Source organism: Tupaia chinensis, unplaced genomic scaffold, assembly GCF_000334495.1.
Source record: "Tupaia chinensis unplaced genomic scaffold, TupChi_1.0 Scaffold000238_1, whole genome shotgun sequence".
Taxonomy (NCBI): domain Eukaryota; kingdom Metazoa; phylum Chordata; class Mammalia; order Scandentia; family Tupaiidae; genus Tupaia; species Tupaia belangeri.
Genome location: NW_006159716.1, coordinates 372,661 through 395,897, shown reverse-complemented (window position 1 = coordinate 395,897; position 23,237 = coordinate 372,661). Strand labels below are relative to the sequence as shown.

Genomic DNA, 23,237 nt, shown 5'->3' with positions numbered 1-23,237 from the left:
ACCCCCCCCCCCCAAGGGACATGGCCTCTTTCTATGATGTTAAGCATATATGCATATGCAAATGGTGTGATTTTCAAGCCACTGGGTCTGGGGACTATGGTCACCCCTGTGGGACCAGCACCTTAACCACGATGCCACTTGCCGACCTCAATAAGCAGTCATTCTATAGGGCGTGAGCTTGTTGGAGAGACAGAAATAAAGAAAAAAATGAGAAATCACCTCCCAGAGGTGATGGCCATGCTGCAATCCCTGCTCTTCCATTCTCTTCTTGGGGTTTTGGACAAATACACACCTGACATGAGTTTTAGGCCTCTGAGACTCAAACTGGTTGGCCGTGTAGAAGTTCAGCACCTTAATCACCGTGCCACCTGCTGACCCAGCAGGCATTCTCGACAGAACACTGCCTCTTTTTTTAGAAGTAATTGGCAACTTGGTCAGAGAATTCTTTTTAGATTTTTGCTATAGAGCACATATGCTCACCAGAGAAACAGATAGAAAGTGAGCAGTCACTCCTTGGGGAGTAGGGGGTGGCCATGCTGCAAACCTTCTCCTCTGTTTGCCTCTAGGGATTTGGGCACACATGCATATGCGCCTGGCATGAGTTTCAAACTACTGGTTCTGGGACTTAAACGGTTGGTCACATGGGAATCCAGCACCTTAACCACTATGCCCCTTGCTGGCACTGAGAATAATTTATTATTTATTAAGAGACTTTTGCTATAGGGTGTGTGCGCTTGCCAGAGAGACAGACAGAACACCCCCTTGAGGGGGGATTTCAACTATGTGGGAGTCCAGCGACGTAACTATTACACCATCAGCTCGTCCCAATTTTTTTTAAAGTTTTTATTATTTTTATTATATTTTTAAATGTTATGTATTTATCTATTTATTTATTTATTTATAACTTGACCAGAGAGGGACAGAGAAAGAGAGAGAGAAAATGAGAAAGCAAGTTGCCAGGACCAGAACATGAACTAAGGTCGGTCATGTGGGAGTCCAGTGGCCCCAACCACCATGCCACCTGCTGTCCCTTTTAATTTTTTTTTTTTTTGGAGAGGTTTTTGCCATAGATAGAGCTCATGTGCTTGCCAGAAAGACAGAGAGACAGAAGACAGAAAGCGAATAATCACCTCCCAGGGGGGGATGGCCACGTCACAATTTCTTCTCCATCCTCCTCTCGAGATCTTGGGCACGCACATACACGCGCCCAGCATTTTAAGCCACCTGGTCTGGGACTCCAACCATGGTCGACTATATTGGAGTTCAGTGACATAGCCATTATGCCACCTGCTGATCTGAGCTCTTTTAAAATTTTTTAAAGAAATTATCTTTTTTTTTTTTTTTGGAGAGGTTTTTGCTATAGGGTGTGTGGGCTCTCCAGACAGACAGAGACAGAGAGACAGAAAGCAAGAAATCACCCCCAGGGGGGATGGCCACGCCGCAATCCCTTCTCCTCCATTCTCCTCTCGGGCTCTTGGGCATGCACGCATGCACACCCGGTGTGAGTTTTAAGCCACCGGGTCCGGGACGTGAACTGCGGTCGACTACGTGGGAGTCCAGCGACATAGCCATTACACTAACTGCTGGTCCCAAGAACGTATCTATTGAGGGAACCAGTGGGTGATGTGGTGGTTAAGGTGCTGGACACTCCCACACAAGTAACCATGGTTCAAGTCCTGGACCTGGTGACTTGCTTTCTCACTTTCTCTATTTCTTTCTGTGTCTCTCTCTGGTCAAATTAAAATGAATGAATGAGTAAATAAAATTAAATAATTCTTTAAAAAAAAAATTTATTGAGGGGCCAGCAGGTGGTTGCGGTGGTTAAGGGTGCTGGATTCCCACATGCCAACCACGGTTCAAGTCCCAGACCTGGCAGCTTGTTTTCTCACTATCACTCTCCCTCTCTCTCTGGTAAAACTGAATACTACCACTACTACTACTAATAATAATAATAAGTAAATTTTTAAAAAATTACTTATTGAGACTAGCAGATGGCATAATGATTATGTGACTGGACTCCCATTTAGTCAACTGCAGTTCAAGTCCTGCACCCAGTGACTGGAAAAATAAAAAACGAAACTGACTTAAATTCAAATTGGAATTTCTCATTTTTTTTGGCAGGTGGAAAGTTGGAAAGCCTACAATATTTGGGGTCTTTTTTTCTCAGTGCTGGAACATGCCTGAAACTCCCCTGATGGCATGCCAGCAGGAAAAGAAATAAATATGGTGCCTGAAGGCAGAGCAGGGTCCTGAGGATTCTGCCATCCAGGGATCTCTTGGTTATCAGGGAGCCTGTGGTGCACATTCTGTTTGGGAAAGAACGGAAAAACCCACTGTCTGGTTCTCTAATAGAGCTACAGTGTTCACACAGGAGGTTAACATCTGAGTATTTTTTCAGATACAGTGGTGGCTTCTACAGCTGGCCCAGGAACTAGAGGAGAGACTGACCAAAGATCGAAATGATGTAAGATTTTCTTTCTTTATTCCTGGATGTGCTTTGCGAGTTCTATACCAGCTGCTTCTTACTTTATGCACTAGGAACAAGGATATGAAAAGGTATCAGCCTAGGAAACTTTTAAGAAATAACTTTGGGGTGGGGTAGGGGGCGGGACCGGCAGATGGCATGGCGGTTACATTGCTGGACTCCCACATGGTCCACCTGGTTCAAGTCCCACACCCAGTGGCTTGAAATTCATGCTGGGTACGTGTGTGCATACCCAAGACCTTGGGAAGAAAATGGAGGAGAAGGGATTGCTACGTGGCCATCCCCTCTGGGGGTCGATTTCTCACTTTCCCTCTGTCTCTCTCTCTCTCTCCAGCGAGCACACCAATGAACTCATACAGTACATGGCCTTTAGTGACTAGCTTGAAATCTTTAACATAATGTGTTCAAGTTTCACCCATTTTGTAGCAATGATCAGTACTTTATTCCTTTATACGACTAATCCGTTATATGGTTATACCGCATTTTGTTTATCCATTCATTAGTGAATAGACATTTGAGTTGTTTCCACTTTTTCACTACTATGAATCATGCTACTGTGAACATGCACATCTAAGCTTTTGTGTAGGCATTGCTAGGTTATTTTGAGGAATTGCAGATGGTTGTCCATAGTGGCTGCACCATTTTATATCCCTGCCAACAATGTAAGAGGGTTCTAGTTTTCCACACTGGTGTTACTTTTTTCATTTTAGCCATGTTTTCCTTTGAGCAAGAAAGAGACAAACATGCAACCTTAACAGGCTCTCATGCCGCCATCCTCCCCTCAGAGTCCCATTTTTGCAGACAGCCAGCATCATGGGTACATGTACATACAGCATATGCAAACAGACCCTGAACCAAACCCTGATGTTCGTATGGCTCCAGCATTGTGGAGCATTGCATTACCAACTGCCCTGCTGCAGGAGGCCTCTCAAATCCCTCTTTATGATGCCTTCCAAAGAAACAAACATCCAATTCCAGGTAAAAAGGAGCAAACAGTAGTTTGGGACTATTCTCCATAATACATAGTTGACTTGTAGGACTCCAAGACATTCCAAAGGAGAGGATACAGGGCCAGTCTCGTGGCCTGGTGGTTAAAAGAGCCAGATCCCACATGGCCCGTGGCTCCTTTCAAGTCCCAGCCCCAGCAACCTAAAAAGCACACTAGGCACACTGTGCATGCATGCTGCGAATCTGGATAGGATGGAAAAACAAGGGATTCCAGCAAGATCATGCCCCACTAGAAGGTGCTTCTTCCTTTCCTTCTTTCTGTTCCTGTTGAGCACACGTGCCCTCTGGCAGGGAAAAAAAGAGAGAAGTACAAAATTGTCGTTTTCTCCTTTTTGCCTAGAATTAAGTGCTTCTTTGGAAAGCATCGTAAAGAGGGATTTGAGGGACCAGCAGTTGGCTTAATGGCTATGTTGCTAGATTCCCACATGGTCGACCGTGGTTCGAGTCCTGGGCAGGGACCCTGTGACTTAAACTCATGCTGGGTGCGTGTTTGTGCATGCCCAAGATCCCAGGAGGAGAATGGAGGAGAAGGGATTCTGGCTTGGCCATCCCCCCAGTAGGTGGCATGTTGGTGAAGGTACTGGACTCCCACATGGCCAACCATGATTTGAGTACCAGAACTGGCAGCTTGAAACTCATGTGGGCACATGTGCATGCATGCCTAAAATCCTGACAGGAGAAGGGATTGCAGTGTGGCCAAACCCCCACCCCCGGGGATGGGGGGTGATTTCTCGCTTTCTGTCTCTCTGGCAAGCACATGCAGCCTGTGACAAGTCTTTCTCTCAAAAAAAAGGGGGAGGGAGGGATTTGATTTCAAGTTGTTTTATTGACCTACTCAACTTTGCCCACTAGATGTCACTTGGTTCTCGTGTCTCCATAAACCCCTGGGGCTTTCTTCCTACTCTGTAACCAAGGCAACACACAACTGCTGTCTGAAAATTAATCTATCTTTAAGCTTCAGAAGACTTATGCCAGTAAAAATTTGGGACATAGCAGATCCTATCACTTCACTGTTTAAAACATTCTAGTGACTTCCGTTCATACTTAAGCCATGTTAGTGTTTTGTTTTGCTTTAATTCTATAAGGCCAAATACGATCTGATCTCTGGCTACTTATCTTACTTCATTCCTGTCTTCTCTCACTTTGCTGTAACTTTTACCACTGGCCTCCTTCCTTTTTCTCTAACACACCTAAGCTCTCACCTTAGCACCCTGCATTGTACTTGCCGTTTCTTTGCCCTGGAGAAGCTTTGCTCACACACACACAAACACACACACACATCTTTTTTTTTTAAAAGAGAATTATTGCTATAGGGCATGTATACTTGCTGGAGACAGAAAGAGAAAGCAAGAAATCACACCCCCCCCAACAGGGATAGCCATGCTGCAATATCTTCTCCAGTCCTCTCTCAGGATTTTGGGCACACATGCACACGTACCAGCGTGAGTTTCAAGCCACCGGGTCTGGGACTTGAACCTTGGTCAGCCATGTGAAGTCCAAAGACGTAACCACTATGGCATCTGATGATCCCATATATTCTTAAAATTTGCTTCCTTGAGGCCAGCAGGTGGCATGGTGGTTAAGGTGCCTATCTCCTACATGAGTGAGCACAGTTCAAGTCCCAGACCGGGCAGTTTGAAAATCACACTGGGTGTGTATGTGTGCCCAAAATCAACACACAACTGCTGTCTGAAAATTAATCTATCTTTAAGCTTCAGAAGACTTATGCCAGTAAAAATTTGGGACATAGCAGATCCTATCACTTCACTGTTTAAAACATTCTAGTGACTTCCGTTCATACTTAAGCCATGTTAGTGTTTTGTTTTGCTTTAATTCTATAAGGCCAAATACGATCTGATCTCTGGCTACTTATCTTACTTCATTCCTGTCTTCTCTCACTTTGCTGTAACTTTTACCACTGGCCTCCTTCCTTTTTCTCTAACACACCTAAGCTCTCACCTTAGCACCCTGCATTGTACTTGCCGTTTCTTTGCCCTGGAGAAGCTTTGCTCACACACACACAAACACACACACACATCTTTTTTTTTTAAAAGAGAATTATTGCTATAGGGCATGTATACTTGCTGGAGACAGAAAGAGAAAGCAAGAAATCACACCCCCCCCAACAGGGATAGCCATGCTGCAATATCTTCTCCAGTCCTCTCTCAGGATTTTGGGCACACATGCACACGTACCAGCGTGAGTTTCAAGCCACCGGGTCTGGGACTTGAACCTTGGTCAGCCATGTGAAGTCCAAAGACGTAACCACTATGGCATCTGATGATCCCATATATTCTTAAAATTTGCTTCCTTGAGGCCAGCAGGTGGCATGGTGGTTAAGGTGCCTATCTCCTACATGAGTGAGCACAGTTCAAGTCCCAGACCGGGCAGTTTGAAAATCACACTGGGTGTGTATGTGTGCCCAAAATCCCAAAAGGAGAATGGAGGACAAAGGATTGTAACAAGGCTGTCCTCCTAGGGATGATTCCTTGCTTTCCTTTCACTGTCTGTTTCTAGTGAACATATGTTTTTGCACCCTATGGCACAAACCTAAAAAAAGAAATAATTGCTTCTTCACTTTATTCAGATCTCTGCTCAAATTTCACCTTCTCTAAGAGACTTTCTCCAGTAACCCTGTGACGTCATAAGCTGTCACTCTCTGCCTTACTCTGCGTTTTCCCGTAGCACTCATCTCTGGCATTTCTGTGACAGATCTGCTTGTTTATTATCTGCACTCCCGGGACAGCGGTTTGCGAGCCCTGTGGGTTATGCTCTTTTCTCCTGTATCTCTAGGAACCTTCTAGAGATACATAGTAGGCATTCAGTTAAAGTTGAAGGGATTTGGTCAACAAGGATGCCTTTGTTGTGGCCAGTTTGTACTCTGTCAAGATACACAGATCCGGACAGATGTGTTTGTAAATAGGTGTGGCTCAGCTCGTTTGCCTTGGGGACATTTCTTCTCTCTAGTATCTTGATTGGTTTGAGAGGGGATCCCTATGTGGACTTTTTACCTTCTTATATTTCTGACTCTTATATTTCTTGACCTTTATTCCTCAGTGTGCTGAGTGTCACGAAACTCAGATGCCTAGACCTCCCTGGGGAGTGCAGCAGTGACCCGCTTTATAGAGGCAGGCTGGCTGCACCGAGTAGTCCACGGTATGGGCTGGGGGATGTGCTAGTGCAACCTTCTGCTGCTGGCTTTGTGGGTTGTTTGTTTTTCTTAAGAGATTTTTGCTATAGGGTGCATGCGCTTGCTGGAGAGACACAGAGAGAGAGAGAGAGAGAGAGAAAGAGAGAGAGAGAAAGCAAGAAATCCCCCCCCCCCCAGAGGGGATGATCACCCTGCAATCCCTTCTTCATTCTCCTCTTGGGATTTTGGGCACATACACATGCACGCTTGGCATGAGTTTTAAGATGCTGGTTCCAGGACTCGAACTGTGGTCAACTACGTGGGAGTCCAGCTGCTGCTCGTCTAAACAAGAGCATCAGGGCAGAAAAAAGACAAGATTTGCACCACTACTCGATCTTAACATCCTAGCTTTGAGACACCTGAACTCCTTCCCTCACTCACAAAATTGAATATATTGGGTTGTTGGGAAAGTTACGATGCATTTTTGCATAGAAAAATACGTCATGACTTTTCCGACCACCTAGTAGTGTTACTGTAAGTGTTTATAATCTTTTTGCTTAGACATTACAAAGAACATTTAGGACAGTCCCATTTTCTTTTTTTAATTTTTTTAATTTTTAGAGGTTTTTGCCGTAGGAAATGTGTACTCACCTGAGAGAGACAGTGAGAGGGAAATTGAGAAATCACCCCCAGCGGGGATGGCCACTTGCAATCCCTTCTCCTCTGTTCTCCTCCTGGGATCTTGGGTGTGCCCACACACACATCCATGGTGAGTTTCAAGCCACTGGTTCTGGGACTCAAATCAGTCAGCCATGCCAAGTCCAGCTACGTAACCAATATATTATTTACTATCCCATTTTAATTTATTCTGTCCTGTTCCTATCACCTGTCAAAATACCCTAGATATTCCGTACTTGATCCTAGCTGAAAAGCAACATGTAATGCTAATATTCCATCACCTAAATTATATCTCCTCCAATTACTTCTTACACCCAGAAACAGCACAACCATTTTGGAATTTAAGGTTTTTGCTATAAGGCGCTGTGCTCACTGAAGAGAGGACAAGTGAGAAGTCACTGTCTAGGGAGAGGGCCATGCCACAGTCCCCTCTCCTTATTTTCTCAGGATTTTGGGCACGCATGCACACATGCCCAGTGTGATTTTTTTCAAGCCATCAGGTCCGGGACTCACACCATGACAGCCATGTGGGAAGTGCCTTAACTATCATGCTATCTGCAGGCTCCCAGCACAACTATACATATGTATTTTGGGAAACCGTGTGATTAGGCTTTTATTCAGAAAAGGAGATTGTACAGTATGTAATTTATACCATTAGCATATAAGATGTATCAAAACAGTGGACCAGCAGTTAGCATAATGGCTATGTTGCTGGACTCCCCTGTAGTGGACTGCGGTTCAAGTCCCAGATCCGGTGGCTTAAACGCACGCCGGGCACATGTGCGTGCATGCCCAAGATCCCGAGATAATGGGGGGGAAGGGATTGCAGCGTGGCCATCACCCCTGAGGGTGATTTCTCACTTTCTGGCGAGCGCACGCGCCCTATAGCAAAAAAAAAAAAAAAAAAAAAAAACCTCTCCGCCCAAAAAAATGTATAAGAACAGGAGGTGACTGCATCCAGCGTGTCCTGTGCATACCAGGCACTCGGTGCACTTTGGGAATTTACGTGAATAGACACTGGGATAATAACAGCCTCGTTCTCTGCTTGCTACACCTGTGTTCTTGACTTTTAAACTGTTGGCAAAACATCCTTTCACCCTTGTTCTTGTAATTTGCTCTTGTGCAGTTCAGTATGTAAGAATCCAGATGCTCCTGGTAACTTTGTTTCTGGTCTCCATTTTTTTCCCAACAGAATGACAGGGTGGCCACCCAGTTGGCTGTGAGCATTCGTGTACAAGGAGACAAACGTCTGAGCAGCCTGCGCCGCTGCTGTGCTCTCAGCCACTACGACGCGCACAAGATGAGCCACGATGCATTTGCTGCCATCAGGAACTGTAATACTTCTGGGATCCAAACTGAATGGTGAGGGCTTTTTTTTCATTCCCTTAGCTCCTCTCAAAGACTTATGCCCATCTTAGCTAAAATCAGTGGGCATCTAAGCTCTTCCGGGTGGGATAGGCTCTCTGTGACTCGGACTAGCTTTACTGTGGAGCGGAATGGTGACGCACAAAGGGAAGAATCACAGTCCCAGAAACAAGCCAGCTCAGCCGCAGCTTCTCCGCCTGTATTTGCTGCGTCCTAGTTCCAGGGCCAGTGAGACGGCAGTGTGAGCCGGTATGATCTCTGCCCGTGTTACCTTGCTGTCCTCAAGGATATGGCCAATTGCACTTGGAGAACAGAGCTCAGGTTTAAAGAATACACTTGGAAACCCTTCTCTCAACTGGGTATTCTACCTTAAAAGCATCTTTATTGACTATCAAACTGACTCATTATTTATTGATAACCTCTAACATCCTGTTACAAGCTCCACTGGTATTAAACCAGATGTCACATTCATTAATAAATTTCAGTTCTGTTGGTCATGAAATAAAATCAAATAAATGATTAAGAATCTTTTGGAGCATATTCATTTTCTGTCCAGATACTAATGATCTTTTTAGAATTGGAATCCTTTATTTAACATAGCTTGTTACATTAAAAAAGCTATTCCAAATTCAGTGGAAATATAATTGAGAGAGTAATAAATTGGCTAATGTACACATGCATATTGAAGATTATTTTTAAAAATCAAAGTTTAGCTTAATCTGATTAAGCCTACGTTGCTTATCTAAATATTTTGACACCACTCTTATATATGCAGACCTATAAGGTGGGCTCTCTAAAGTTGGAGTGTTTGTAACTAGAATAATTTACTTACCTTTTACTTCCTGTTACATTCTTTTTTCAAATACTGAACAATTTTACTGAGCCAAATGATAATATGAAACCTTATCATATGAAACTTTATCTGAAAACTTAAAAATTCACAAACTGTAGCAAATACTACTCACCAGTAGTGTATTTATTTACTCAAGTTTTTTCATTTTCCCCATGAGTGAAAGACAAGACCGTCTTTTTTTTTAATAATTATTTTATTTAACTTTATTATTTATTCATTTGTTTATTTCAGTTTGACCAGAGAGGGACAGAGAGAGAGGGAGGGAGAGAGAGTGAGAAAGCAAGCCGCCAGGTCCAGGACCTGAACCACGGTCGGCCATGTGGGAATCCAGCGCCTTTAACCCCCATGCCACCTGCCAGCCCCAAGACAAGACCGTCTTGATGCCATGATCTATCCCCAGCCAGCCCCAGATGATGAGCACACGTGTGCCTGGCATACTTGAGGAGATCTCTGGACACAAACCCAGAACTTCCCCATGGGTCAGCCCCCCAGAGCGTGGTGTTTCGCTGCCACAGACCAGCTCCTGCATGTTACCTAGTGACCGAGTAACATCAAAATTAAGCTGGGGACAGTGTTATATTGTCATAGTAACTTTAAAGTGGATTTTACTCTTTACCTCATTGAGAGACTAATTCATATGTAAGAGCATGTTACACCTTATGAAATTCAGCTCGTGTGAAAATTTATGGGGGCAGGAAGACCTTATGAGGAACCTCATGACAGTAATTGCTTGGAACGTTTCTGAGACTGGGATTGGCAACCAAAAGTAGTTGTCAAATTTCAGCCTCTAGCAATTCCAGATGGAAAACCTGAGTTACGGTTCGGTAATGCCCTGTTTAAAAACAGAATGGCTGAGGCAGCAGGTGGCATGGTGGTTAAAGCACTGGACTCCCACCTGACCAACTGAGGCTCGAGGCCCAAACCTGGCACATTGCTTTCTCATTGTGCTGCATGTGCTTGCTCTTGCTCTCTGGTGAGCACACATGCTCTAAAGCAAATTATTAATTAAAAATAAAACAATGGCTTAGAGGATTTTTTCAAGTCTTTCCAGTCCAAGTATTCTGAAGATATAAAAATTCATCTTCTCTCTGAGAGTTTTAAACCTAAAGCATTTCTGTTGCCCTGAATAAAAGTTCTAGCCCTACAGCAGTATTTTACGAGTCGTAACACCTTGGCATCACGGGGTCACCAAGTCAGTGGTTCTCAAGATGACCCCAGACCAGCAGTGTCAGCATCACCTAGGAAATCGTTAAAAACTCGGCCTCTGCATTCTGGCTCTGCCGACCCTGTTAATCTGATACCACACTCAAGTGTGCAGTGGGGAAAAATTTCCTTTTGTGGCAGAACCAGAATGAAAGTAATTTATGTAATGAAGCTGTCTTACACTCAGTAAAATTTTTTTTGGAGAGGTTTTTGCTATAGGGTGCGTGCACTCGCCAAAGAAAGACAGAGAGGGAACCAGCAGTTAGTGTAATGGCTATGTCACTGGACTCCCACGTAGTCCACTGTGGTTCACGTCCCGGACCCGGTGGCTTAAAACTCACGCCAGGCGTGTGTGTGTGCATGCCCAAGATCCCGAGAGGAGAATGGAGGAGAAGGGACTGCGGCATGGCCCCCTGCCCTGGGGGGTGATTTCTCGCTTTCTGTCTCTCTGTCTGTGTCTGGCGAGCGCACACGCCCTATAGCAAAAACCTCTCAAAAAAAAAAAAAAAGAAAGAAAGAAAGTGAGAAATCACCCCCCGCCCCAGGGGGGATGGCCACGATGCAATCCCTTCTCCTCCGTTCTCCTCTCGGGATCCTGGGCACGCACACACACGCGCCCGGCGTGAGTTTAAGCCTCCAGGTCCGGTACTCGAGCCGCGGTCGACTACATGGGAGTTCAGCGACATAGCCATTACGCTGACTGCTGGTCCCTACACAAAGTAAATTAACCTGTTGTTAATTTTCCCCTCCCTTTACTTTCTACACAGGTCCCCTCCCCTCACAATGCTTTTCCTCTGTGCCACCAAATTCTCTGCTTGTGCCCCTTCGTCTTGCACAGACATCACCGCCTTCTTGAGCGACTCAAGTTCTCTGCCAAAGATGCCAACTACCAGTTCAGAAGCTAAGGCCCAGGGAAGTAGCCCAGCCGTGACAGCCACTAAGAGAGCACCCAGCTCCCTGGAATCGCTCTTCCAGAAAGCTGCAGAAAGGCAGAAAGTTAAAGAAGCTTCGCTTTCATCTCTTACAGTCACCACGCAGGCCCCCACAAGCAAGTCACCATCCAGGCCCTCATTACCTTTCCAGTCTGTTCGAAATACGGGAACTGAGCCTTTCTTTAAGCAGAAAAGTCTGCTTCTAACGCAGAAAGAGCTTACTAATTCTTCAGTTTCTTCCTCTTCACAAAACCCACAGCCCAGCTCTGAAGGGTTACCTAGCTATTCTCCCACAGACCGTGCCCCCGATTGTGAAGGGGAGTTGAAGCAAGGCCCTTCTAAAGCAGCTCCTGCTGAGATGGATGTAACCCAGAACAGCCCAAGCACACCTGCATGCTCAGCTTCCAAGTCTGCTCTGGAGGTGGCTCAGACTCCGAGTCTTTCAGCTGCAGAGGACCAAGTGCCCTGCGAGAAGTGTGGCTCCCTGGTACCAGTATGGGAGATGCCGGAACACACGGACTATCATTTTGCACTGGAATTGCAGAAATCCTTTTTGCAACCCCACTCGTCCCCCCAGGTTGTCCCTGCCATGTCTCCTAAAGGCAAAAGAAACCCCAAAAGCCCTTTGGCCTCCAGTAATAAACGCACTAGGCCTGAGGGCATGCAGACATTGGAATCATTTTTTAAGCCATTAACACATTAATACTGCTCTCAGGCTTTTTAATATTTTAATATTTTATGTTTACTTTTCAAGGAAGTCTGTAACTTCATGAAATTTTTAATATAAAAAATAGGCTTTGGGTTAAGGTTCTCATCTCTACAGGCATGAATTTCTAATCTCATTGCTGATAGAGATATAAAAATTCATCTTCTCTTTGAGAGTTTTTAATCTTTTGAGTTTAAGGAGAGTGTCAAATAGTAAGTGTGTAGGCCTTGGGGCGTGAGAGACCTGGTTCCAAACCTAGCCTTGTCTCTTACTGCAAGTAGGGCCATGAACAAATGACTTTCTTCTTCATCTGTAAAACAGGTAATAGCTTACAGACTGTTGAAATTATAAATGATATGAAGTACCTGTCTTAAAGATGCCACAGAAAAGAAACTGAGCAAAAAAAAAGATTTTAAGAAACTTTCTTAATGTCACATTGGGCATTTCAGATAATGCCCTGCCTGGAATTCCCTATTTCCAGTTACAAACTGTGAGGTGAAGACCTGAAACCCTAAAAGTGACATGGCTTTGTGTACAAAAGCCACTAAATAAACAGTGTTTTATGTAGTAAACCCTGTTGTACTGTCTTAGCTGCTGGCCTTCCTCCCTCTTGCATTGTTTTCCTGCAGAAGAGACTGCCCCTGGACCTGCTCAGGAGCTCTCAGACTGGATGTCGTGATCAAAGCTGGGTCATCACCAACAGAACCTTGTTATTCCACGTGTGATTTGAAGAACAGCAGCATCCACACCAGGGAACTTGTTAGAAATAAGTCTCAGCCTTGGGCCAACCAGTGGCCTGGTCATTAAGGTGGCTGGCTCTCACATACCCACCAACTGCACGGTTTGAGTCCTGGACCTAATGACTAAAAACACACAGTATGTGTGCATGTGTTCCCAAAGTCCTGAGAGAATGGAGAAGGGATTGTGGTGTGGCCATCACCCAGGGGTGCACACACCCTATGGCAAATTAAAGGAAAAATGTCTCAGCCTCATCCCTACTAGGTCAGGCTCCTTGTTAACACTCCCCCAATATGTATCTTGAAGTCTGGGAAATACTCCTTTAAAAGAGACCAAAGGCCAGGTTTGTAGAGGAAAGTGACATTTCCTTTTAATTTTTTTAATTAAAATTGTAACTTTTTTAATAGAGGTTTTTGCTAGGGTATGTGCGCTTGCCAGAAAGACAGAGACAGACAGTGAGAAATCCCCCCCCCAGGGGGGATGGCCACACTGCCATCCCTTCTCCATTCTCTCAGGATCTTGGACACACACGCACATGTGCCTTGCATAAGTTTAAGCCACTGGGTCCGGGAAGTCCAGCGACATAGCCACTGTGCCAACTGCTGGTCCCAACAGTGACATTTCCTTAAACCTTTAAGTATAAATGGAGAGGTAAGTGTTGTGTCTTTAGATTATTGGCATGTGCATCTTTTCCCCATTTAAGAATGAATATGTAGTTTTAAGGTTTAAAATTCATTATAGCTTTTTACATTTATGTTTATAGTGCTATTTCTTAATCTTTACTCTTAAGGGAAGTCAGCTCTCTTGGCTCCTCTGATACGGGGAACTGTGAGAGTGACATAGAGCTAGGGATTGGTGGGCTGAGTGGGTAGGGATACTGGTGTACATGCACACTGACCTCTCCCACACGTATACAAACCAGCCCCTACTTTTAAGCTTCTTTGTAAGTTGGGGGTCTATATTACTCTGAAGATTGTGGGAAGGTTTGAAACTCCTGGGTGTAGCAGGAAATTACTTTTATGTTACTTATTGTCTAATAAAAGACAATTTGCTATGTATGTGGCCTTTAAGTACGGAGATGTGATTTTCCTTTTTTTTTTTTTTTTTTTTTTGAGAGATTTTCACTGTAGGGCGCGTGCACTCGCCAGACAGACAGAGAGAGACATAGAGACAGAAAGCGAGAAATCACCCCCCAGGGGGGATGGTCACGCCGCAATCCCTTCTCCTCCATTCTCCTCGGGATCTTGGGCACGCACGCACACGCGCCCGGCGTGAATTTTAAGCCACCGGGTCCGGGACACGAACCGCGGTCGACTATGTGGGAGTCCAGCGACATAGCCATTACGCTAACTGCTGTTTACCTCCAAATTTTTTTTGAGAGGTTTTTGCTACAGGGCATGTGCACTCGCCAGAAAGAGACAGACAGAAAGCAAGAAATCACCCTTGGGGATGGCCACGCCGCAATCCCTTCTCCTCTCAGGATCCTGGGCACGCACGCACAGATGTTCGGTGTGAGTTTAAGCCACTGGGTCCGGGACTCGAACCGCGGTTGACTACGTAGGCGTTCAGCGACATAGCCATTACACTGACCGTTGGTCCCTCCAAAATTTTTGCTTTAGAGAAAAATAAACCAAAAAAGTGGATCCATCTCTTTTGGGTATTATATGGATCAAGTTGAGTAAATTAAGTTGGGCTGACTGGCAGTGGTTGAGGGGGCAGCAGTGGTTGAGGCCCTGGACTCCCACATGGCCGACTGATTTGAGTCCTGGATCTGGCAGGTTGCTTTCTCATTCCCTCCCCCGTCTTTGGTGAGTTCATGGGCCCAACAGCAACTTTTTTAAAAAAAGTAATGTGGCAGAAACAAACAGGTTCACTGAGCCTCTTTCTAGAAGTCAGTGCTGATAGAATGGGGCTTGAGGGAGGCTGGTGGCTGAGTGGCCAATAAAGGCAGTCCAGTAGCACACCCGTTTTCTGGGGAGGCCCAACCCTGCCCCGACACGCGGGCACAGAGAGTGGAGGGGGCAGCAGATGGGCGTGCAGAAGTGAGTGCATGCTGGGTGAAACCACCTTTGTGTGGAATATGAGTACCCTTCCTCACAGCTGTTTATGAGCAACTCCCCAGAAGGAAGGAAACAGCCCTTAGCAACAAATACAGGAGGAAGTCCTCAACCACAGGCCACTCAGTAGCAAGTTAAGCCAGTGATACTTTAAACAGCAGTGGAGCCCAAGTGGAGGAAACCATCAGTTTCATACTCTAGAAGTAGAATGCCACATAGGACATTGGGCCACAATTATCTGTTGTTTCTCTTACCAGGGGCTACCCACCAACGTGATGATCGAGTGGTCTGAACACAGAAACGGAGAGACCAAGGTTCAGCCAGATGGCCCCACAGCTTCAAGGATCTAGCTGAGGCTCTATGAACTGGAGAAGTATGAGAACATAGCTTGTCACTAGATTATACTCTAATGTCTGATGGGGCACAGAAGCACGCTCCTTAACCACTGACCACTAGCAAGTGGCCAACTCCTCAAAACAGCACAGCTACTATTTCAGCTGAAAAAGCCTCAGTTTCATTTTCTACTCAAAGAACTCTGCAAAACAGACCGCAGTTCTTGGTTTCAGTACTGGGACACTGGTCCCGTGTGGCGGGGGAGGGGGCGGGAACGGCAGGCTCTTTCAGGACTCCACAGTGTTGGGGTTCCATCTATACGATCCTGGAGGGGACTCTAGCTCTAGAAGCTAAGCCTGGATCTTAAGTGCAAGCACAGCATATTCAATAAAACATCTTTATTCTGTACAATATATATGTATTTAAATATATATATGTACATATTTATATATCTGTATATGCAGAGAAACCTCATCAACAAATCCCTGAGTCCGTGGGAACCCAGGACACAAACAGAGAAAGGAGGAACTCCATGCCTAAGGAGTAGGGATATGGCATACGTCTTTCCCCTTCCTCCAGGTTCCCTGCAACAGAGGGAAGGGGATGATCGCTACAAATTACTAAAACAAGAGAGGGCTTTTCTGTGGGAGCAGGAAGGAGTGGCAGGATGGGGAACTATGGGTCAGGTCCCCTCAGCCACTATTCCAAGCAAAGTCAAACATTTGATTCAGCATGAAAGCCACAGATGCGTGACTGCAGAGCAGAGGACGAGACTGACGTGCAGCTGACCTAGGTACCCGAGCCTCTGCTCGGCAGCCCCACGCCCAGGCCAGCACAAGTAGCACCTGTGGGGCTTGCGGAAGGAGGAACCGGGCAAACGGCCCTTGAACGAAGAACGGTGAGGGGATAAAGCTGAGGAGCAGGCCCTGGGCCTGCACAGGGAGAGCACTGCCATCACTGTCCCTGGGCGTCTCCAGGCCCGAGGCCACCAGATGGCCAGGAGTAATGTCTTCTGTCCACAATCAGGTAGAGGGGGGCAACTTAACATGGCCTTGAAAAGAGGTATAGAAAAAGGAGTGCTCTCAAGGACCACCCCTGACAGCTTCTGACGATTCTCGATGTGCAGGGACCATGCTGGCAAATCACGCCGTCCTGAAAGTGAGGCTGGGGCGGCTGTGTTGGCTTCCTCAGTAGACAGCGGCAAAGTTGCCAGAGTTGTTGAGCCAACCAGGTGGACATAGCTGCTGAGCATGGCTCTGAATTCTGTCTTCTCTCTCAGGACTGCCCCCTGGCCACATGAAGCTTGGCACCTCTCCAGAAAGGTGGTGGCAGGGAGTAGGTGGCAGAGGGCGCCCCCTCTCCTAGCCTAGTAACACACACAGCCGCCAACAGGGGCAGCTTGGCCAAGTCACCTTATATATTGTAGGACAGCAGTAGAGCTGTCCCTGCCTAGAGGACTCAGAAGCCCATGTTGGCCTGGGCTTCTGCTGTAATGGCTTGCACATCAGTGACATGCCCAATGCCCTTGGTGACACCCTCTCGGAACAGCAGCTTGGCTCCCACCTTCAGATACTCTGGGTGTTTCAGGAAGCGGAAACGTACCACTGCCTTCTCCCCCGTCCGCAGCTTGTCCTGCAGCAGATAAATGGTCACTGCCCTGGCAATGCCACCCACCCCACTCTCTACCAGCCTTGGACCTCCACCCTCCGGGAGCCTATCAGCCTGCTGCCCACCAACCACAGCTGGCCACTGTTCCCTCTGTGGGATCAGGGAGTTCCCCATAAATCTGGGGCGAGGCCTCCCTCCTTTCTAGAGGCTGGAGAATTCTGACTTTTCCCTCGAGCAATGGGAGCACAGCTGGGTCCCTCTCACCTTGGCATGGATCTTTTCCACTACTGCTGTTTGACGTACATTGCCCACGTGTACTGTCACCTGGAATCCTCGGCGGAAGGTGGTGGCATGGAACAGTAGGACTATCTCTGCCTCGAACACCGAGCAGATGGTGGGATTCATCTCGGGGCTCACCATCACCATGCCCTGGGGAGGCACAGCCCCCAGGCCCAGGAAGGGCAGACCTAGCATTAGACTCTCCCTCCCTAGCCACCCCCACACCCTTTCTTTTCACAGCTCCTGGATTTCCTCCTCCTCTACACAACTCCAGACGCTAAGGCCGCAGCGTTTGGACAACACTCAGAACCTCTGCTTAGAGGGAACCCTTTTCTACCCAGCTCCTGTGACCTCTAACCCTGCGAACGCTTTGTTTCGGGTGCTGGAAACTGGACCACACTGACTGCCCTGCACTCAGTATCCTAAGCCATTTCAGTTTTGTGTAACCACAGGCTTCTCAGGTCAGAGGCCACGTTTAGAGTTTGTCTGAAGCACCCTAGGCGATGCTCCTCACTCAACAGCCACCTCTGTGTGCCCTCCCGACCCGTCCCACCTCACCTTGCGCAGCAGTGCTCGGTCAAAGTCCCCGAGGGCCAGCGTGGCCGCCTGCCCAGCGCGCAGCACACGACAAGCGGAACGGTTGCGCTGGATGCTGCATACTCTCAGCTCCAGGAAGCAGCCGTCGTCCGTGGGGCCCACCACCAGCTGGTCCCCCTCACGGCAAATCCCGCTGCAGCCCAGAGTGCAGGTGGCACAGCATCAGCCTAGGGCCCCCTACCAACTTCCGTAAGGCACCCAGAACATTCCTTCCCTTATGGGGTTGAGTCCCTCGAGTGGGGGGAGGAAGGAACCCTAAATCCAGACTGGAGTTGAGTGAGGCGACTGTCTTGCCCCCACCCAGAGTTCATACCCTGGAAGCTAACACCAGAGAAAGGCCAATGCTGAGGGCTGCCAGAGGAGCTCTGCTGGTCTGACCGCCCCGAACACCTGATCCATGAGGGAGCAAGCAATCCCATCCTCCCATCCTTCTCTTTGGAAAGAGTCTAAAGCACTTCTCATTTTCCCACTTGGAGATACAGTCAGCTGACACACTAGTTTTCTTCCTGGGGCCCAAGACCCCCACATCTCCCTTGGGGACCTGGAGATTCCCAGTGAACAGCCTGGCTGTCTCTAGCTCTTCTGATAGTGAGCGCCTGAACTGCAAACGAGCACATCCTTCAGATGGGCTCTGTTCACTGCCAAGGTCTCCTCTGGGCCAGGGTGTCTTCAGTGTATGGGTATGTGAGGGCGGAGTGGGGTGACGGCAAGCAAGGCAATTCACCTGGAAAGTGTCCCTCCAACAACAGTCCCCACCTCGGGCACTGTGTAGATTTCATCCACCTGAAACCAAAGAAAGCTCTATCAATGACCTGCCAAGTAGGCCTGGCAGGTCCAAAGTCTCTAACACAGACGCAGCTTGGTCAGACTCAGCCCCTCCCTGTCCCCCAGCCTGCCACCTGGTTGGGTGGCCGACTACCTGGAACTCTGTCAGCTGCTGCATGAGCTCTTCCTGCTCTTTGCTGTTGGTGAGTGGCGGCAGGATATTCAGAAAGACTTTGAGGAGGTCCAGACTTTCTCCAGACACGCTGGACAGTGTGAAGATAGGAGTGACACTGTACAGGGAGACACGGAATGGGCAGGTGAGCAAAGTCCTGACAGGCAGAAGCCAGGACCCCAGACCTGGACAGGGGGCTATGCTCTGGGTGGCTGGAGGCCCCACTCGCCTGCCTGCTAATGACTCAGGAACCCGCCCGTCTGTGAGCCAGCCAAGGAATGTGGCACACGATGTCCACCCCATAGCCCAAGGGAGACAACGAATGTCCACCCTGAGTGCCTGGCAGCAGCGAAGCTCTAAGGTGGTGTGGAGGGAAGGGTCGAGCCCTTCTGCAAAGACTCCTTCCCACAATCCCGAGCTGGAAACCCACAGAAGTGAGCCAGAACGGGTGTGGCCCTGGGCCCGAGGCAGGCTTCCCAGTGCATCAGGGCTTCGGGATGAAGCAGGCTTACTTGGGCGACTGGGCAAACTGCTGGGCAGCAGTGACAGCATCATCCTCAGAGGTGACCAGCATAGGGACCTTGTGGCAGCCAGGCTGCTTGAGGACCCGCTCCAGCTGGCGTACCGTCCTCTCCACTGTGGTCTTGGCACACAAGTCCACCTTGCTGACCACGATGAAGAAGGGCACTTTCAGGGCCAGGGCCAGCCCCAGGTGTTCCCTTGTGGTGCCAGCTGCCTCAGAAAGGCAGGCAGGAGGGAGGAGAGAGAGGGAGAGGAGGGTTGGTCTGGCTCCCAGATTTGAGAAGCCCAGAGTAGGTGTCAGCACCCTCAGCCTCGCCCCTGCCCCATTGCCTCGTACCAATCCCTGTGTTGGCACTGACGAGGAGCAGGGCACAGTCGGGACAGTACGAGGTGAGGCCGAAGATGGTGGTGTGCAGGTACTTGTGGTGACCTGCCAGGTCGATGAAGGTGATCATCTTGGAGCTGCTCTCACAGATCTCTTCTGCCGTTCGTGAGTCGCTGTAATTCACCACCTGGCCCAGAGCCCAGGGCTCTCAGTGCCACCTGCCAGCCGCCCCAACCCTACAGTCTCTGGGTAACCCTGCGTCTCAGCCCTGAGCCCCGCTTTTTATTCAGTTAATTCCCACTCATTTTCTAAGAGGGGCAGAGCTCGTGCAAAGTGCCCCGAAGACCTTCAGCTATACTACTCCACAGTGCCGCGCTCTGCCCCGGCCTCTGGCCTTCACCACTACCAGCCCGTCCTGAGTCTGGTCCCACTGGGTCCCGCTGATCCCATGCACCTCTCCCTTGCTGTTAAAGCCCAGGATCTCGAAGCTGATGCTGGAGGTTCGGCCAGACTGAATCTCATGCAGGTGGCGAAAAAGGTTGAGCCGGGCTCGGCCCCGACCATTGTCCAGCTCTCCCTGGGTCAGGACTCCAAGCAGAGTCGACTTCCCTGAGTCCACATTCCCAAGGACGGCCACACGGAGGTCTAGGAACTGTGGAGGAATTGCCAGAGGTAAGGTCTCCAATCCCTCGCCTTTCTCCCTGAAGGTCAGATCAAGGGCAGTCTTGCATCTTCAGGGACAAGTGATGAACTGGACACCCCCAAGATCCTAGGCCAAGCAAGAGCCTACCACCACGGGGCCCCCGGGAGTGTGGGCCCAGACCAGGGGAAGGCATGTGCTCACCTGCTGGTTGTCAGGGACCTTTCGTACCAGCACCTCAGTGATCTTGCGGGGAGTGTCGCTATCATAGTCCACTTCTCGTTCCCGGAGTACGGTAATGTCGGCCCCGACCCTGTCATGGCATGATCACAGCTGCCATATCGCACCTGCACTCCTCCACTCCATCCTGGCTCTGGACCAGCGGCCTTCCTGCCCCCCTGCAGACCTCTGGATGCTCCTGCTCTTCCTGCCACCCTCCAACCTATCCCTCACCCACAGTTCCCTTAATGACAAACAGAAGACACATCTTAGTCAAGGTGTAAAAAAGCCCAGGCTCGGAGCAGGAGAGCAGAAAACCAACCATCCCCACTTCCGCCCTTTGCCAAGAGAAGGCAGCTGAAGGCAAGTCCTGCTTTGGCCGCTCAGTTCCTGGCGACCTGGCATGCGTGGGTCCCCAGAGTTAGGCAAAGCAGAGCCGAGGGGGAGGGAACGCATACTTCTCCGCCATCCGGTGCAGGGTCTTGAGGGAGGCCCGCATCTCCTCCTCAGCCAGCCCCACCAGCAGCCCATTGTCCTCCACCCCAATCTGGTAGACAGCCTCACCGCGTCCCTCTTGCAGCCGCCACTTCATTTGTGTTACCAGGTGCTCGAAGCGGTACTGGGATGGATTCACCAGCTTCAGCTTCAGGCAGGTGGATATGAGGAGAAGGTGAATCAGAGGCGCTCCTCCCAAACCCACACAGTCCCCACCTGTGCTGCTACAAGGACCACGGCCCTCCCTTTCCATCTAAAAGCCCCTCGTTCCTTGACCACCTGCCCCCAACCGTGAGTCACCCTCCAGCAGAATGAGGCACTACGCTGAGTCACATCCCTAAACTGCCGGAGATCACGACGTTGGGAGAACCTCGAAGAAATTGCCCACCACTGGCACGGACAACCTGCCCCATCCCCTGATCCTCCCCCGCCTGCCACTCACTTTGTATTCAATGTTTCCATCTTCAGCCTGAAAAGAAAGAGACCAGTTAGGGCACACTGTCCACACTCCATCCCTATTTGCCTTCCGTTCTCAAGGGGACCCAGGCAGCTAAGGAGAGGAGGAAGCCAGGTAGCACCTTCTAGGCAAATGCCTGCCTCAGGTGAGTGTCAGACAAGCCCTCTATTCAACCCCAGTGCGGCCTCTGAAGGAAAGGCCTGTAAGGACCCAGTGAGTTATTCATTTAAGCCAAGAATAGAGCCTGGAGTCCCTCCTTTCCTGGATCACCGGCAGCACATTCCTCCTAGGTACAAGATCACTCCTTCCTTCTCCCCAGGGCCTCCAAAGCTGTTCGCAGAAGACTGTGTCTCGCCTGCACCAGGCTAGTGAAGGCCCTCCTTGCTACGGATCTGGGAGGCACCATTTCCTTCCTGCCCGCCCCTCTCATCTGATGTCACCAAGAGTAAGAGGCTGCAAGAGGTTCTGGACCAGGGCCAATGGGTGAGCTCAGCAGTGGTCGCTATGAGCCCAATGGGAGAAGAGCCCCAGATGAGAGAGGGGCAGAGCTCCAAAGTTGGGACCGAGATAAACAGAAGAAACTCAAGCGATGTAACGAAGAGGACAGACTCCGTAAACCAGACTCATTTCGGCTTTCAGGCTCTTGTCGCCTTACCCTCAGTTGAGGGTAAAATCCTAAATCCACCCTACCTTCCCCAGATGGTCGCACACACAGAAACATCCTGTTGACAGAAACTGCCTTTCTGGGTGCACAGGGTTAGGGGTGAGCCCGTTCTGCATTTCTGTACGCTTCCTCTCTGGCTATTTTATTGTTCCTCTTGCCTTCCCATCATCATTCCATCTCTTAGGCCCTCTGGCTCCCAGGCTCTAACATGTCTTTACCTGTAATCTCCATCACATGCAGTGTAAGGGAGATCTTTTCCCATCAACACAAAGGCCTTCCAGAAAGCGTTTGCTCTTTTTGCTAGGGGTGGAGAATTAGGATGGCTGACTTCGGAAATGTGTTACTATGATGACAGTCTAGGCCAGTGACTCCCAAAGTCTGGTCCAGGGACCAGCAGCATTGGCAACACACAGGAACTTGCAAGAAATGCAGATTCTCAGGCTTGCCCCTCTCCAACTGAATCAGAAATTCTACAAGTGGGCTAGCAATCTGGATGATTCTGATACAAGCTGAAGTCTTACACACTTCCCCTGGGTCTTCTTTTCCTACATCGGACAAAGTAGCATCTCTCTCTGTCCTAAGGGCTGAAGGAGCAGGTGCGTGGAGGCTGTCTCCACCCCTCACAGGACAGGCAAAGGGTGAGAGGACTAAGTCCGACAGTCCCCGGGCTTTACGATTGTGTATCCGTGCTGAGGGACAGGGAGGGAACATACTGCTCTTCCCCGGGGTGCGCCCCTCCTCCCTCTGGAACAAGTTTACGTAAAGTGTTGATTCTTCTGCCTGCGCCCTCATCCCAGGATGCAGCCGAAGGGGGTCGGGAAGTTCTACTTTGCTTTTCCCAAGAGAATGGGATTCCCTTTCTCCTGGGGTTACGAAGAGGGCGGTACCCCTCCAGGCTCTTCCTCCCGGAGAGCGAAGAAGAGGTCCAGTCTCCCTAGTCGTCCTCCCTGGGGTCTTGACACCGGAAGGGGGATTAATTCTCTCTGTCCCGCCTCCCCAGTGTCCC

The 23,237-nt window shown here is 48.9% G+C and overlaps 2 protein-coding genes across 7 annotated transcripts in view; one reads left to right on the top strand and one right to left on the bottom strand.

Annotated features, from left to right (window-relative positions):
* Positions 1 to 15,876, top strand: part of POLH (DNA polymerase eta) — a 47,840-nt gene extending 31,964 nt beyond the window's left edge. The window contains exons 9-11 of one of the 5 annotated variants that reach the window (XM_014587832.2): positions 2,399 to 2,464; positions 8,494 to 8,663; positions 15,413 to 15,876. In XM_014587832.2, coding sequence (XP_014443318.1) covers positions 2,399 to 2,464; positions 8,494 to 8,663; positions 15,413 to 15,431 — 255 coding nt within the window. In that variant the 3' untranslated portion in view covers positions 15,432 to 15,876. Of the gene's footprint in view, positions 1 to 2,398; positions 2,465 to 8,493; positions 8,664 to 11,489; positions 13,190 to 15,412 lie in introns of those variants that run through there. The other 4 variants (XM_014587833.2, XM_014587831.2, XM_006148524.3 and 1 more) reach the window with 4 other exon arrangements.
* On the bottom strand, positions 15,872 to 21,579 carry GTPBP2 (GTP binding protein 2; the record flags this gene model as incomplete). Of its 2 annotated transcripts, XM_006148523.2 has the most annotated exon segments (11): positions 15,872 to 17,120; positions 17,361 to 17,525; positions 17,934 to 18,105; positions 18,697 to 18,755; positions 18,892 to 19,027; positions 19,422 to 19,641; positions 19,769 to 19,943; positions 20,211 to 20,408; positions 20,601 to 20,709; positions 21,074 to 21,258; positions 21,553 to 21,579. In XM_006148523.2, coding segments are annotated over 11 exon segments (1,620 nt in total), but the record flags the coding sequence as incomplete, so codon positions are not given.
* Between the last annotated feature and the right edge of the window lie 1,658 nt (positions 21,580 to 23,237).